Below are 16,587 nucleotides of genomic sequence, written 5' to 3'. Positions count from 1 at the left end.
CTTCCTTCTGTACATGGTATGTGGGAGTGAGATGTTACAGATGATAGTTGCAATTTACTCTGTTGTGTTATCTGCAGATACACACATACAGGTAAATGTTTAAATTGACGCTCATCAAATATTAACATGCTTGCATCTAAGAACTAGGTTTTGGGTTGTTTCTAGCTTTCTTTGTATTTTTTACATTGTTTCCATTTTTATTATGAATATACATCACTCTATCTGAGGGAGAAAGAGAGAAAGTGAAATAAGACTAAGTCTGAGAATAGCAACATAGAAATCACAGTTTTGGGTAATGACTCAAATGGAATGAAAACTTAGACCTCTGCAAAACCCATACGTAACTTTTAACAGCTTTATTTAGAAAGAGTAAAATAAATACATTGGAATATTATTTAGTGATCAACAATAAAGCTATCACACCATGAAAACAAAGACTTTCAGTGCTTGGTGCTAAGTGGAAGACACCAGTGGCTTAAGGAGCCGTAAACTGTATGTTTCTAACTGTAAAACATTAAAGAGAAGACAAACCTCAGAGATGAAATGGCCTCTACTTTCAAGTGCTCAGTGTGAAGACAGGGAGGGAAAATAACTGAGGCACAGGTGATTTTTCCACTGTATAGTGCTGTGATGTTAGACACCTAACATTGTGTAGAGTGACGTGATGCTAGCTAGCTAGACACCTGACATTGTGTAGTGACATGATGCTAGACACCTGACACTATACTTAATTCATCTTCATCATATCTTGATCTTTAAGCTAATAATAGTGTATCAACATTATTTAATCAATTATAATATATATCCATGATATTTATACTTAATGAATGAGAATACTGTTATATAAAAGATGAAGACATGGAAGGGTTAGAGGATAGACATGAATAGCTGGTCTTTTAAATTTTTTTTCCATAATATTGAACTTGGCTATAGTTGTATTATAAGACAGATGAGTAACATACACATGCACACCTGTGCATGCACACGCACACCTTCTCACTTCCATAGAATCTTAGACTCAAAAAATGTTTAAATAAACACAGTAATAAAAACCTGAGTAGAAAAATAATTAAATGAAGAAACAAAAATTTTACCTTTAAATCTGTTTTGAAAGTCACTTACGGGCACATATTCAAATTTTCTCCCGATTTAAGACATGCACAATCATTTTTTTAAAAAGTAGAATGTATTCTTACCTGAAGAACTTTTCTAATTCTCTTTAGATTGTGAATCAATATCAGGTTTTTCTCTTTGGAAACCCGACCCAACTGCTCATCCAATTGTATTAATAAGTTTTGAAGCAGAATTGTTGCCATAGTTTCATTGTTAGATGCTACTTCCCTAAAATAAATAAAACGTCCAGGTATTACTACTTAAGAAAAAACAGTTAATTCAATATTCACTTCTTTACCAATATATTTTAAATATCAGATTTATTCTGCAATGATAAGCACCTAGACGTTATAAAAGTTAAATTGAGTACATGAAAAGCTATTCAACATCATTAGGATTTTTTAAATTAAAAGTACCCTAAAATAGTAATTCAACCTCATTGGGATGGCTATTATTTTTTTTAAAAAAATCAGAAAATAAATCTTGGCAAGAATAGTAAGAAAGCAAAGCCTTTATGTATGGCTGAAGAATGAGCCCCTGTGAAAAGGTTAGCAGTAACTTATACTACATGCAATTATGTGAGCCAACAGCTCTACAGCTGGGCCTACATGCAAACACCGCGGATGAGACCAGGTACTGGCATCTGGTCCCTCATAGTAAGTTTACTGGCAATGGTCCAAAGGTCAAGGTAGAATGACCCAAATACCTGCCAGTAAGTAAGTGGGCCTGACTATAGGCAGTGAGTGTGTCCATACAATGAAATACTATCCAGCTTCAAATTTGAATAAAATTCTGGTACATGCAGTAAACTACAAAATAAAACATACATGATTCCTTCATATAAAGAACATCCTTTACACAAATTCATAAAGAAAAGGAAGAAAAACAGATTGGAACTGAGTTTTGAGGGCCGAGGCTACTGTTTATTGAGCCTGACTTTCTGAGTGAGGTGAGCACGTTGTGCAGATGGGTGGGATGATAACGGCAGAACATGCAAATCAGGTGATGCTACTGTACAGTGACAAGGGGTTAAGATCCTCTGGGTGCTTTATATTCTTACACAATAGGAAAGGTGGTTGAAGGAAAGGAGGGAGTTTAATCATATGGAGTGAATATAGCTTTGTAAAATGTTCACTCACTGGATGGTTTCACATTCATATAGAAGCTGTTTGCATTATTTCCCATGTCCAATGGCTTGGTTTGGAGACACTGAGTGAGCCTTTTGCCTCATCTTGCTCTAATTGTAAAAAGGTAAAAACAGCCAGCAACAGGGAAGGAACTTGTTGAAAATAAAATGGGGGTGGGGGGACATGGTGTGTTAAGGAGTGAATATTTCCCACTAAGGTGGAAAAGAATTTCTAAAAAGAATATTTACTAGCCTTGAATATAGAATAGTGGAATTGTTCCTCTGGGACTTGACAAACATTGGTGTGGTGGTTTGAATAAACATGCCCCCCATAAGCTCATATATTCGTATACACTATGGAGTAGCAGTATCTAAAAGGATTAGGAGGTGTGGCCTTGTCAGAAAAAGTGTGATATTATATTAAAAATTATATATATATTACATATATAATATATGCCATATATAATATATATTACACACATATGTGTATATACATACATATATACATGTATGTATATATACATACATGTTTATATTAGATATACATATGTATGTATATATATGTGTGTGTATATATACACACACACACACACACATATATACCTAAAAGACTGCATCTGCTGAGTCAAAAACAGACCATAGAATACATGACTAGGACACAAAAAGGACACAAAGCATCTGCCCAACATTTTCTAGGGAATGCTTTGTAGCCTACCAGTCTTGAGTCTCGATCCACTGGGCCAGCAGATGCCGGATTTCCATAGGAAAGTTGTCATCATAGAACTGATCTACTTGCTCCAAAAACTTGATTTCTAATTGTTGGACTTGATTCCACTGAGACATGCTACAAAAGAAGGGTAAAGTAAGAGCTTTAAAAGATGGCTCACTGGGAGCCATGAGACAGGGTTTCTTCTTGACTCAGACCTCAATCAGCTGTTAGCTATTAGTTAATTGTAGGAGGGAAATTAACTTATAATTTTTCAAAGGAAGGAGAAAAATTTGACTTTTATGGTATCTCAAGGAAGAAAGGAGGAAATGCATTTGAAACTCAGCGTCCAGTGATTCCTCTCGGTGTTTTCTTAAAAACTATCCCTTGTGCAGGACAGCTTTCTTCCTCTGCCCCAACCACATCCTTCCTTGCCCTACCATGACCTCCTAGGCTGTTGTTTCAGGAAGTCCCACCCTCCTCCCCAAACACCCCATGCCCTACCCTACCCGGCTGTTCATATAGACTCAGGGGTTAGCACAGAACCTGTATCGTCAGCAAAATGCTTCCCTATCCTCCCTCTTTGAGCAGGCTGAAGGTAAATAAGAACACACACATATTCTCTCTCTCTCTCTCTGTCTCTCTCTCTCTCTCTCTCTCTCACACACACACACACACACACACACACACACACACACACATCGACTGTACCTTCTGAGGCCTATTCATTTCTTCCCCAGAGCTTCTTTTTCATGAAAATGCTCAAGCCCTTTTTCTTCACTTCATGTTTGTTGGGACTCTACAGTCAGCTCTAGGCACCTGACTACCTGACTAGAGTTCAGTGCTGTGGCAGCTTTTCTGAAGAACAGCACTTGTGCACTCCCATGTTAAGAGTCATATCAGTGCAAAATATTTCTAAACCAACATATATTTTTATTCTTCTCTAGTGATCTATGGTTGGGCGATGCTTTTTTAGATACAAAGTCACCTTGTATCTGACAGTGATTGAGCCCTCAAGTTAACCAAAGTAAACTACCCCAGTTTTATAACAAACACACAGAGACCAGTCTGATCTTCTAGTGTAACCTGTATACTCCAACTCTGACCAGCATAGAATGGCTGTAGATGCACTTTCTAGCGTAGAAAAATATTTATGGCTTAATTCCCCTGAAGTTTCTAAGTTATTGTCTTTGCTCTTTTGGAATGCAGAATTCTTGATAAGTAATCTAAGTCAAGGGAAAAAAACTTTCACCACAATATTTCAATATATCTTGGAGGTATGATGCTTCCCTTTGCTTACAGAACAAGTTGAGTCTTCAGATTTCAGTGGGAACATTTTAAAACACCTTTTCCTTGAGCTTCCACTAAATGTTGTAAACTATACCAATAAATAGATAAATATAAATCAATCAATCAATACATACAATAATAAAAGTTGTGTTTCGTGCAGGAAAAAGTAGTTAGGGAGAGAAGCTATCTTGAACTAGTGCATGACTAAGTTTATGAGTATTCACTACTGGCCATTGCAGGTATGGTGTGGGTGTTCAGTAAATAACGTTTATTTAAGGAAGCTTATTTGGGCCTCCTGATGGGCCCCTGAATAAGCGGGAGGGTAGCAAGCACAACCAAGCGCCAAAGAGGGGTTGTGACTTCTGCCCACAATGTGCAGCTCTGACAAACTTTCAGGTCTGGGAACAGAACTGGAGCATTCTTTTCTCCTACCCGCAGTAAAGGTTCAGTAGCGTTGGTTCAGTGGCATCGGGAAGGCAAGGGCTGAAGAAGGCGTGGCCGCTTTCTCTGTTTCTATTGTTAAATCTTTTTCATTATTTGAATGCGGGTTATTTTACTTATCTTAATAGTTAAATCACTCAGATAAGTCACTCTTGCAAACCAAGGCTGAAGCAAGGTGCAGAAGGACCCTCTTCTCCCTGGCGGGGCCCTGAAGAGGAAAACCTTCAGACTTAGCTGGGAGCTTAGGAAGTCCCACCCCTGGCTGGGGACCTATTGGCAATTGATCGTTAGAGGGAGGGAGAGAGTTTTCTTCAGGGTCTGTGTCCCTGACGCTACCTATGCTCCAATCCTATGTCATCCATCACCCTTGCACAATGCAGGCAGCACTACAGAACCCGGTAGCTTTGAAACAAACCAACTAAACAAACCGGCACTTAAAGTTGAGAGGGAATACCCTAGGGAGAAAAAGAGAAGGTTCGGAGGGTAGCACATGAGAGGGGATTTGGTAAGTTCCTTTTAAATTTTCTTTTATAAAACTTTAAGAAATTAAGTAAAGTGGGTTGGGGGGGGTTGTTTGTTTTGTTTTGTTTTGGTGTTGCTCTCGTTGCTGTTGTTTGGTGTTCAGACCTCCAGCAGGGTGTCTGTTTTCACTCTATAGGCGCTCATTGTCCTGCTTCATGGACAAGTACTTTCCTTCTAAAACCTGGATGCCTGCCTGCTCCCTCCCGGCATTCAGGCATTGCATCTCTCGGGAGCCAGGGGTGCTGTTGACTCTTTGACCTCTTTGCAAAGGGACTTACCCTAAGCACCACTCACACTTCTCAAAGCGACAATCACCAGCTACTCTAGCTGGGTGTTGTTTCTCTGAAACCCAGATATGCCAGTCTCGGGTCAGACATCACAACACTCCGCTGGCTAAAGAAAATTAGGGCTGTCTCCCAGCCCTTAGCTGACACACCTCCGCACCAACACAGCCCCCAACCCACTGCTCTGCTTCAGGGTGATGTCTCCACTTCTCCCTCCTTCAGTGAAGATCTGAGCCAGATCTCCATTTAAGTCTTTGGAAGACTGTTTTCTTCTGAGTGATTTGAGTGTGGGGAGTAGGACCCTTCTTTTTATAGGCACCCCTTCCTCCCCAGTCATGTTAAAAACGAAGCAAAACACAATTGTAGAAAGAAGCCCCAGGCATCCTGCCTGGGTGTTTCCTCCTGTGGAGAGGCCACACCCAGATGTGGGCTGCCTGGCTTACCTGGCTCTCCCTCCGTCCAGGTAGTGGCACTGCTCTAGTCCAAAGTCAGAATCGGCCTTCAGGGTCCACAGCCGCTGACGTCATGCCTCCAGGGGATTTGCATTTCTCCACCCACTTGAGGCTTTCCTGTGCGTCAGTGTTTGAGTCCCTGGGACTTTAGTCAGTTCCTACCCACTCTATTCTAGAAACGCTTTGCAAAGTCAGGCTGAAGCCCCCTTTGCAGAACATGGCCCCCATCCCTAGTAGCCACTCTTACAAATGCTGGTGGCCCAAGAGTGCTGAGTAAGGAAGGGGGTCACACTGAAGGACTAGGATCCTAGTTTTCCTCAAACACACCCCCACTCTTAATGGCAAGCTATCCCTGGAAAGAGCGGGCAAGGGAACAAGGATCAACACACCAATCTCCAGCAGAGTCTGCTCTCTTGGAGTGAGAGGACAGACTCACTTAGGTTTGGGCCAACTCCTGTGAAAGTTCCCAGTGTCTGCCCTCTCTGGCCAGCTTTCTCCTACTCTAATTGGCCTTGCCCTGGTACCTGTAGTGTGTGTGTGCTTCCTTCTTTATGACATGGGCCTGTTCAAGAATCAAGAGTCGGGTGGAGCCTTGGTTCCTTTTGGTTCTAAATCTCACTTTCTGGAGACATTGAGGACCAGGCAGGAGAACAAAGTTACTCAGAGACATAGCCACTGAACTAAGATAGACAGTCTTCACTCAGGGATCACTGGACTTTCAGCAGATTCCCTTAGATATTAATGCCTTAAACAGGAAAAATGTCTACAAGAGTTCAGCAAAATAAATCAGACTAGTGGAAAGCAATGGCCAGTCTGGATACACATGTGTCTAGGGTAGTATACCTAGGCAACGCCCGTAACATACTCACAATGACCAGCCATCACACAGATTTGTCACCTGGATTTTTCTCTCCCAGGTGACAACTATGTCATTCACACCCCACCATGAGTCAAGAAGCATTGTGGTCAACTATATCAGTATACATTTACAGCTCAGGAAGTCCTGTCCTGACTGCTTGGCTACAAGGAACCCTCTAATCGTGTATGTTGCTAGGTTCCCACACAAAGAAAATCCTACTTTGGGTAACCCATAAACTGCTGGAGAACTCCAGTTGTCTTCCATGAATCAGGTGCTTACATGCCTACAGGGCCATAATCTTGGCTTCCAAAGGTCAGGTTAATTCGGCCCCAACCTACCCAGGAAACTTCTGTCTCCCAGGAGCTGGGCTGTCACTCAGACAAGTCTGGGCACTGTCATTATTCACTCCTAATGTTCCCTTCACTGCATGTTCTCCCAGTGAAATCCTAGCCTTTGTGAAGATGTCAACAATGCCCCCAACCCACAGTTTGGCATGTATGTATGCATGTATGTATGTATGTATGTATGTATGTATGTATGTATGTTGAATTTCTTTTACTCTTCTTGACCAAACTGTCTAGGAGAAACAGAACACACTCCTTGAATTTTTCTGATCCCCCTCATGTTCTTAATCTTTGTCTCTCTCTTCCTCCTCCCCACTCCCTCTCTTTCAATATGTGTGTGGACATGGGCACGTGTGCATAACTTGTGTGAGTGCTGGCCTGCCACAGATCTCAAGTGAAGATCAGAGAACAATGTCCAGTGTCGCCCTTGCCTCCAACCCTGTTTGAGACAAGGTGTCCTGTTGACACTGAGTTAGCCAGCCTGGGCTGCCTGAAGGCTTCTGGGGATTCTCCTGCCTCCCATCTTGCCACAGCTCCGTCACAGCTGGCTGTACATGAGTGGTGGCGATCCAAATTCAAGTCCTCTTTCCGAATGTAAGCACTTTACCCACTGAGCCATTTCCCTAGACCCAGCCACATTTAAAGTGGAGAAAAATGGATGAAATTAGCATCAACCGCACAAATAACCTAGTATCTACAAAATAAATATTTCTGGATATAATCAATGTAAAAATTTAAATTACTACCTAAGATACTTTGTATTCCTTCATAATTAACACTTAGATTCTCAAGTGTAAGTGGTGCTTACAGTTCTCAGTTGACACTAGATTTCTTTCCAGTATCTAAAGGTCCCTGGTGGCTAGTGGCTGCCTTCCTGGACAGCAAAGGTGTCCACTACTTGATACTTTTGCTTCCTGCCTTAGAGTGTTAATCACATTGGTTTTTGTATCTTTATCATGAATGCCTGCTGTAGAAAACAAGGTGTGCTCTCTTTCTCCTTGAGATACTTCTAGTGCTCAAACAGATCTTGAGACACCTTAATGTTTTTTTAAAAATTGTTGAGAACCCCCATGTTTGTGTACTACAATTTTGCAATTATTCACTCTATTAAAATTCAAATCTGAGATAAGGTATTTATGCTTCCAATAATATATCCATTATATGTTAAAATGAACATGTTTTTACGAACAACAAAAACATCTCCCAGAATAAAAGTACAGTGAGAAGAGTGGCTTTAGGGTTTGTTTTGAGACAGGGTCTCAAGTAGCCCAGGCTAGCCTCAAAGTCACTATATAATATGGCTTTGAACTCCTGATCTTCCTGCCTCCATCTCCCAAGTGTTGGGATTACAAGCCTGAACCACCTCTCCAGACCTGAGTTATATTCCTTAAGTCTCTATAATATGTTATGAGAATACAACTGGATCCTTATATCTGATTCAGCATTTAATATGTTGTAAAATATCATTTTGCTTGAGATATTTGAAGAAAATCCAGACTGACATCACTATGCAGTGGAAATAAAAAGAGTTATCATAATAGCCTTTTGGCTAACAAAGGTATTGTTTGAAAGCACACACTCATTAAGTGGTAGTTTCTTAGGAACCAACTGCATTGTAGAACCTGAGACCATATCAAACCATATATATAGTTTCAGCAAACCCACTGATCTGACTTGCCTTTTGCCTTGTGTGGCTTTTCCCTGTGGGGTTAGGGACCAAACCCAGGGCCTTGGACATGTTAGACAGGAGCTCTGCCACTGGGTTATCTCAGTCCTTTGTCTCTTGCATTTTGCATGGAACTCTTACCCATGTGTGGTTGTGTAGTACATAAGTTGCTTGGAAATCATTTGTGCATGGAATTATGCAGACAGTCTGAATGCTGGTTCAGTTCATCCACAGTGGGAGAAACCGGCATCTGGTAATGTCGCTATGGGCCTCTTACATGCTGGGAAGCTGTGGGGCTCATGAAGAGGAATAAGAGTTTCCCTCTTTTGGGTTTTGCCAGCTTCCCTGTAGTGACAGGCTCACTTTGGTCACTCAGACAACTGAACAAGTGCTTTTCTTTGAGAAGCTCAGCTATGCTTTCATATAACGTCCTACTTCACCAAACATACTATTAAAAATGTGTACCTTGAAGGTCTGCCTCCTTTGCTTAGCGTTTCTTTGGTAGCATGTGGAAATATCAACCTACTGAAACGCAAAACATCATTATAACAAAGTTTAATTTCTCAAAACCCCCTCAAGATATTTTGGGGAGTCACATGTGGAGATCTTCAGATGACAGAGAACTCCATTATATACAACATCCCCTATCCTCTGCAGTCGCTTAACTTGAGGGGTATTCCGGAGGGAGTCTCTGTTAAGAGAATACCTTCTTCTTGATCGATTGATTGAAAAAGGTATCTGCCTTCATCCTCTGGTCTATTATATGGAGGCATCTCAGAAAGTGCACTAATGCCACTGTGCTCTGTTTCTGAATCAAGTCTAACTACACAAGTCCCTTCATTGCCCTGGCCCACAAAAGAAAAAAAAAAAAACAAAGAAAACAAGCATTCTAAGGTCTAAAATGAATTTCCACTGAAGAATCTCAAACTTAAAAGCCCCCACAGACTCCCTGTCTCTTCCCCAAAGACATTTCCCAAGGCTGGATTATAAAGCTTATGCTGGCTGCTCTATTGGCCTTTCAGGAAGGTAGATTCAGCCTCTGCTGGGCCTGGATCTGGTAATGCGGCCTACCTGAACTGAGTGCCAGATTCCCTTCTGTAGAAATGGGAATATAGATTTCATATAAAATGGCTGTGAAGTCAGAAGTATGATGTAGGCAACTATATAGGGGAGTAAATACTAGCTGTTGGGGACAGTCATTTGTCAAGTTCTGAGGAACTTTGGAGGTCAAAGTTCGGTCCTCCGCCTTCCTCCTCTCCCTTATTTTATAGGCAGTGAGTGGAAGTCAAAGAGAGGTCCATGGCAGCAGGAAGCATCACTCTTGCAAGCAAGAGGCAGAGTGGATTCCACGTCCATTCACCTGACTGTATTTTTCTATTCTACTGAGGACACCTATTTATTTTAGAGACCAAAAACAGAAAAGGTGGTGGGTGGGATGGCCAGGAGTAGAAGTCAGCACCATCTCCTATATTCTTGTATAAACAATATAAGCATTTATTGGTTCTCATCTTTGGTAGAACCTTAGCTCTCTTCTCCAGGCTTCCTCTGTGACATCTCTTGAGTTGGACTTGAATGATGGACAAACAGAAATACACATACACAAAACCATATCCACTCCTCGGTAGCGTGTATCAGTACCAGGTAATGGTACTGTGAACATGTCTGGGACAAGACAGTCTGAGGCTGGTCTTCATAGGTCACTGTATTCAGTCACTAAGGCTTCATGGGAATGAGACAAAAGTCTTGTAAAAAGGGTTTAGTAGCCAAGGTTTCTCAAGCCCAGTTCTCTATGACTGTGCTCCCTCTACTGACGTGTCCAAGCATTGCAATGTGCAAACCACCGAATTCTTTCATATGGCAAATCCGTTGGCTGGAACTCTATCTGTGATGCTAAAAACTTCATCTGCATTGTTTGCCTAATCCTTATACCACTACACTGTTGTGCCAAGTTCTCAAACACTCAGAGTAGTCTATTAGTTGGAAATAAACTTTACCCATCTTAGTGAGAATTTCTATCTTGGTGATAAAACACCCAGGACCCAAAGCAAATTGGGGAGGAAAGGCTTTATTTCAGCTCACAGTTCCACCTCACAGCCCATCATAAAAGGAACTCAGGGCAGGAACCTAGAGGCCGGAATCAATAAGAAACCAGGGAAGAGTGTGACTTTCTGGCTTGCTTCCTATGGCTTGCTCAGCCTGCTTATACAACTCAGAACCACCTACCCAGGGATAGGCCCACCCACAGTGAGCTGGGCCTTTCCACATCAGTCATTAATCAAGAAATTGTCCCACGGGTTCCCAGATGATTCTAGTTAGTGTCGAGCAAGCAGCAGCAGCAGCAACAAAATGGGCTCAACCCACCAGCACTCTTAAGCATATGCATACATTTAAAAATGTCCAACATACTATGATGACAGACACGTTAAGAGAATTGCACACTATTCGGCAGGTTGTCTTGTACCATTCCATCATGTGTGCTATCCACAGAGAGCTGCCAGGCTGCCTGTGCTGAAGCACAACTCGGGAGAGTGGACAAGACTCATTCTCAAAACTTGTCTGGCCACTTAAACGCTCCTCAGTCTCCTTATATGTTGTCACATATGTATTCATATGTGGGTCCGATGCTGAACTGGATGTTTAGAGAATCGGGGCTAAATGTGGTTTTTCTTCGAGTCTCAGTGCCCTGTGCCTGGAATACATCAGGTGCTTAACTGTCCAGTAAACAGAGGGAAGGCCTGATAGCAACAGTTCCACAGTCTGTCCTCCTTGAAGAAGGCTTTCTGGTGACATGCCTTGTCCAGGTTCTTCTGTCCCACAAGATTGCTATTGCCATTAAAATTTATAAGAATATCTTACATTTTATAAGTTACTAGGATCATTACATAATATTCCAAACTCAGGCAATTTTTCTCTTCCTCCCTCTGAAATGCTTTAGCAAGGAAACTATCTTCATTTAAGAATATATCTTGGGCCGGGCAGTGGTGGCGCACGCCTTTAATCCCAGCACTTGGGAGGCAGAGGCAGGCGGATTTCTGAGTTCGAGGCCAGCCTGGTCTACAGAGTGAGTTCCAGGACAGCCAGGGCTATACAGAGAAACCATGTCTCGAAAAACCAAAAAAAAAAGAAAAAGAAAAGAAAAAAAAAAGAAAAAAAAAGAATATATCTTGTGCACTGGGGAGATGGCTCATTGGGTACAGCATCTACTGTGCAAGCATCACAACCTGAGATGGAGTCCCATCTGAGACACATGAATGCACATCTGGAATCCCATGTGGGACACATGAATGCACATCTGGAATTCCAGCGGTTTTAAGGAGAGACCAAGGTGGAGGCAAGAGAATCTATAGAAGCTATAGGCCAGCTAGTCTGCTGCACATGACAGTGAGCAAGGAAAGACCCTGCCTCAAACAAAGAGGATTAACACGCAAGATTGTCTTTGACCTCCACATGCATAGGTCACATATGCATCAGATGGCATCTGTGAGCCTGCTCTCACACATACAGGATACACATGTATCATACATGTTACGCACACTCACACACCACAAATATCTCAATTAACTAGCATAAGTAGGAGAAAGAGCATCTACCAGACTCCACTCTAAATTTTACATAGAAACGATAGAGGAAAGAGAAAAGTAAGATACAGTCTAGACTCTGTAGGTTTTGGATATATACTTACATGGAACAGCAAAGCTGCTTCTGTAAATATTTTTGACAGTTTTTATCATTAATAAATGTGTGAGATTATCATCATCTATTGATATGACTCTTTTGGCTTGGATGAGAATGGCCCTCATATGTTTGAATGTCTGGTCCCTCATTAATAGAACTGTTTGGAAAAAATGGTAAGTGTACCCTTGTTGGAGGTGTGTCACTGGGTCTTGAGGATCCAAAAGATTGTGTTTCCTGGTGTCTTTCGTCCTATCTTGTAATTGTGGATCAAGATGTCCCTTCTCTCTCAGCTGCTCCTTCTCTCTGCCTTCTCTCTGCCATCATGACCTCTATGTGAAAACAACCATTACATTTCTGAAGTAAACCTCACTAGGGTGACACTATCTATCTATCTATCTATCTATCTATCTATCTATCTATCATCTATCTGCTGTCTATCTCTTGTGAACTTTGATAGCATGTCTTTCAAATGACTTGCCTTCCTTTCTTGCCTATATCATAGGCATAAAATTATACTGTTTCTTTTCAAATATCTGCAAGGAACTGGTGAGATGGCTCTGCAAGTGCTTCCAGCCAAGACTGATGGCCTGAGTTCATTCCCCCAAAATCCACATGATAGGAAGAGAAAACTGGGCTGGGTGGTGGTAATACAAGCCTTTAATCCCAGCAGTAAGGAGGCAGAGGCAGGTTGACTTCTGAGTTCAAGGCCAGCCTGGACTACAGAGCAAGTTCCAAGACAGCAAAGGCTACACAGAGAAACCCTGTCTCAAAAAACGACAACAATGAAGGAGAAGAGAAGGAGGATGAGGAGGGAGAAGTAAACTAACTGGTGTCTGTTGTCACAGGACATCTACATCATCAGAGCTAACTCATGCTCAGTGAATGATGGTGTTAAGAATAAATGCCCAAGCCCAGCATATTGGCAAGAGGTGGCACAGGCTTTTAATCCCCCAGCATTTGGGAGGTAGAGACAGGCAGTGCTTTGAGTTGAAGGCCAACCTGGTTTACACAGTGAGTTCTAGGACAGATAGGACTATATAAAGAAATCCTGTCTCAAAAACAAGACAAATAAGACAGAATAAATACCCAAAAGTTCAGAAGAATTGCTAAAAGGAACTGCAGAGGAAAAATGCCAAGCATTTACTGACGACAAAGAATATCAGAGCTCATGGCACAGTCAGCATGGAGGGCTTAAGCACAACTCTATTTGGGCAAGGAAGAAGGTACTAGATTCAGCCTTTCTAAAGAAGGTCCTGTTGCAGGACTGCAACTGGTATCCTTAACCAGATATGGAGTGGTGGTACATGCCTATACCTCCAGCTCTTGGACACAAAGTCTCAGGTCTTGGAGATCAAGATGGTCCTCAGTTATTCGAGGCCAATTTGGGCTCCTTGAGACTTTGTCTTTAAAAAAAAATCCATCAAATGGGAATCATTCTGCACCATGAGGAAAAGAACCTGAATACAAAGTGTTATGGGAGCATCATTGTAAATAAATTTTAGCTAGTGCTGGGATTTCTAAGTTATTCAATTTGCTCCTTGAGCAAGAGAAACTTGAGGCGATGGATGGGACTGATATATAAACAGCTCCAAATCCCAACATAGGAGCCTTGCTCTTGTAGAGCCATATCTAATTGGATAAGGGTGAATTTCTAATGCCAAGGTACCTCATAAGACATAGGAGGCTTTGAAAGAAACCTCAGTGTCTTTCACCCAAGCAATCCCAAGTGATTGCCTCCTTAATTGACTACATTCTTTGGGGCTATCACTATGGTGAGAGGCATGCTCACTGAGCATGAACATTTCTGTACTGGGTTGTTATGGGAAAGAAGGCAATGAGGAAGAAGAGGAACTTTGGTCTTATAGGTACAGACAACAAAGCATGAAGGAGCTGAGTATTTTGATAAATACTCCTGTTCAGCACCGGCTCCCTGTGGTCTGACCATTCAATGAAATCAATAGCTGGAAACTGAAAAGCCTGGAGGGACAGCCGATGATGGGGCCCATGGAGCACAATGATCCTACAGGCAGCAGCAATTTGGGCTTTAGGGAAACTGCCTGAACTATAATTTGTTAACATAAATTGAAATAGCTAACCCCTGCCCTGCTGTTGACATAGCACAGCCCTATATAACCTATATAGCCTATAACCTATATAATAACCCTAGCCAAGTAACACATCTGCTGGTGTGGATGCTAATTTCCCTTGACTGTGCCAAAGCAGCAATAATCACTTGACACTATCTCTAGTGTCTACTGGGGATCTTCCAAGAGGTGAGAGGATGTGAGGACGGGTAAAGAAAGAGCTAAACCAAACAGTGGCTCTTTTTAAAAGATGGCTGAACATCTAGCATTTGTGATGATGGGAACTGAAATTTCTCTTCGGTCTAATCAGTTTGGTCTTTTCATGAAGAACGAGGCAACCCGACATAGAGCCGCCTGATGGTGTGACTGATTTTAATACAAAGCTTCAGGCTTGCATATTGCTGTGCAAAGAGCAACGACTGTACCAAACCTTTCCCCAAAAGACTTGATATAAGCATCACCTACTCCAAATTCCTTGCTACACACAGAAATTACCCAAAGGAACTAACATCAGAATTGTGGAAAACATATTAGAAAGAAAGTAGAGTACAGTGTTCTGTCTCCTTTATGTTGAAATGGTCAATAATAGCTATATAGTCTGAAACTAAGAGAAACCAGACTAAACTGGGTATTTCCACAGAAGTAGGGTAGGCGGCTCCACAATGTGTAAAGCTAATGGATTCAGTCTTAGAAACTGAGAAAACTTGATAGCATGTCTTATTTTCCCAGAAATATTTGATTGCATGAAATCAGATCATCCATAATCAGCTGTCCTAGATTATGTCCTTCACTGATCTTGTGGGGGCTGCAAAGTCTTGGTTTCATGTAAGATCGTTGCTGGGGAGTGGTCTTACACGTAGTAAAAGAAGAATGTTTAATAGAAAAGTTCAATTTTAAGGTTGGGTGCTCTACTATATCTGTAAGTACGTGGATGGAGACTGAGTTGTCAAAGTCCCTCTTCCTTGGCCAGCTCTGAAGACGAAGGCTCTGTCTGTGCACCAGGGGGCGCTACCTTCACATGGAAAGCTAACGTGGCCAGGGCTTTATTGTGCATTTACCCCTAAGTTCCATTCGCATTTGAACAACGTGGATATTATTCTTTGGCTGCTTCTCACTTGTGATCTTGCAATGTTTTTTCCTTGTGGTATCACAGATTTTACAGAGATTCCAAGCTTGCTGTATGACTAAAGGCATTGTGTTGGTACCTACCCATCCATCCATCCATCCATCCATCCATCAGGGTGAACGTAGGAGGGAAGAAACAGGAAAGAAACAATAGTCACGCAAAATGAGTTTAATTAACTCTTGGCATTACTGAGCCTGGACACATGAAGAATGCCTCTAGTACGATTCATACTTGGGACAGAGCTGAGCTAGGCATTCCATTAATTTCCGTTAAAAACAAAAACAGCAAACAAAAAGCAAAACAAAACCCCTCTAAGCTGTAGGTGCTTAGGGATCTCAAATCTACAAAGGGTGGTGATGCCAAAGGGTGCCTCAGGCCTCCTGTCTCTCTATCTCTTCATAATATCCACCATAGCAAATTTCTACCTTTAAAAGTCATCTAAATAAAGATGCCGGAGTCGCTAGCAAAGTGTCCTTCCTTAGACAAGTGTTCTCTAGCTGTATCTTACAGATAAGTTGCTACTTTTTAAGTTCGCTGCTTAGGAAGCCTAGAGCCAATGATGTTGGTTGGTTGACTCGTTACATAGAACTTTTTTTTAAAAGAAAGTTCTAACATAGCCTAGAGCTCCAAGACTCCAATTCACCTATGATATAAACATTATAATGTAAACATGCCCCCCACACTCACTTTCTTATCAATGCATAGAGGAGGAAATTCCAACTGCTGCTATTATATGAAAGAGAGATTAACAAAAGAAGGGATTGTGAGCTCCATAGTAAAAGACTGAAGAGTTATATGTTCAGGCTCCCTAAAAGATGGCTCTTGGCCTGCCAGTCCCCTCAGGGTAAAGAAGCTTGTCCTGTCTAGCCCTGTCAGAAACATCGGCTTAATGAGCTGTA

General features: G+C 41.7%; 1 protein-coding gene across 2 annotated transcripts in view; it reads right to left on the bottom strand.

Annotated features, from left to right (window-relative positions):
- The window catches only part of Stat4 (signal transducer and activator of transcription 4), a 110,318-nt gene that overhangs the window by 84,444 nt on the left and 9,287 nt on the right, over positions 1–16,587 (bottom strand). The window contains exons 1-3 of one of the 2 annotated variants that reach the window (XM_034498060.2): positions 5,926–5,996; positions 2,955–3,083; positions 1,197–1,341 (exon numbers count right to left, since the gene is read on the bottom strand). In XM_034498060.2, coding sequence (XP_034353951.1) covers positions 1,197–1,341; positions 2,955–3,082 — 273 coding nt within the window. In that variant the 5' untranslated portion in view covers position 3,083; positions 5,926–5,996. Of the gene's footprint in view, positions 1–1,196; positions 1,342–2,954; positions 3,084–5,925; positions 5,997–16,587 lie in introns of those variants that run through there. The other variant, XM_034498061.3, reaches the window with a different exon arrangement.

Source organism: Arvicanthis niloticus, chromosome 3 (genome assembly GCF_011762505.2).
Source record: "Arvicanthis niloticus isolate mArvNil1 chromosome 3, mArvNil1.pat.X, whole genome shotgun sequence".
Taxonomy (NCBI): domain Eukaryota; kingdom Metazoa; phylum Chordata; class Mammalia; order Rodentia; family Muridae; genus Arvicanthis; species Arvicanthis niloticus.
This window is presented reverse-complemented; position numbering and strand designations above follow the sequence as displayed.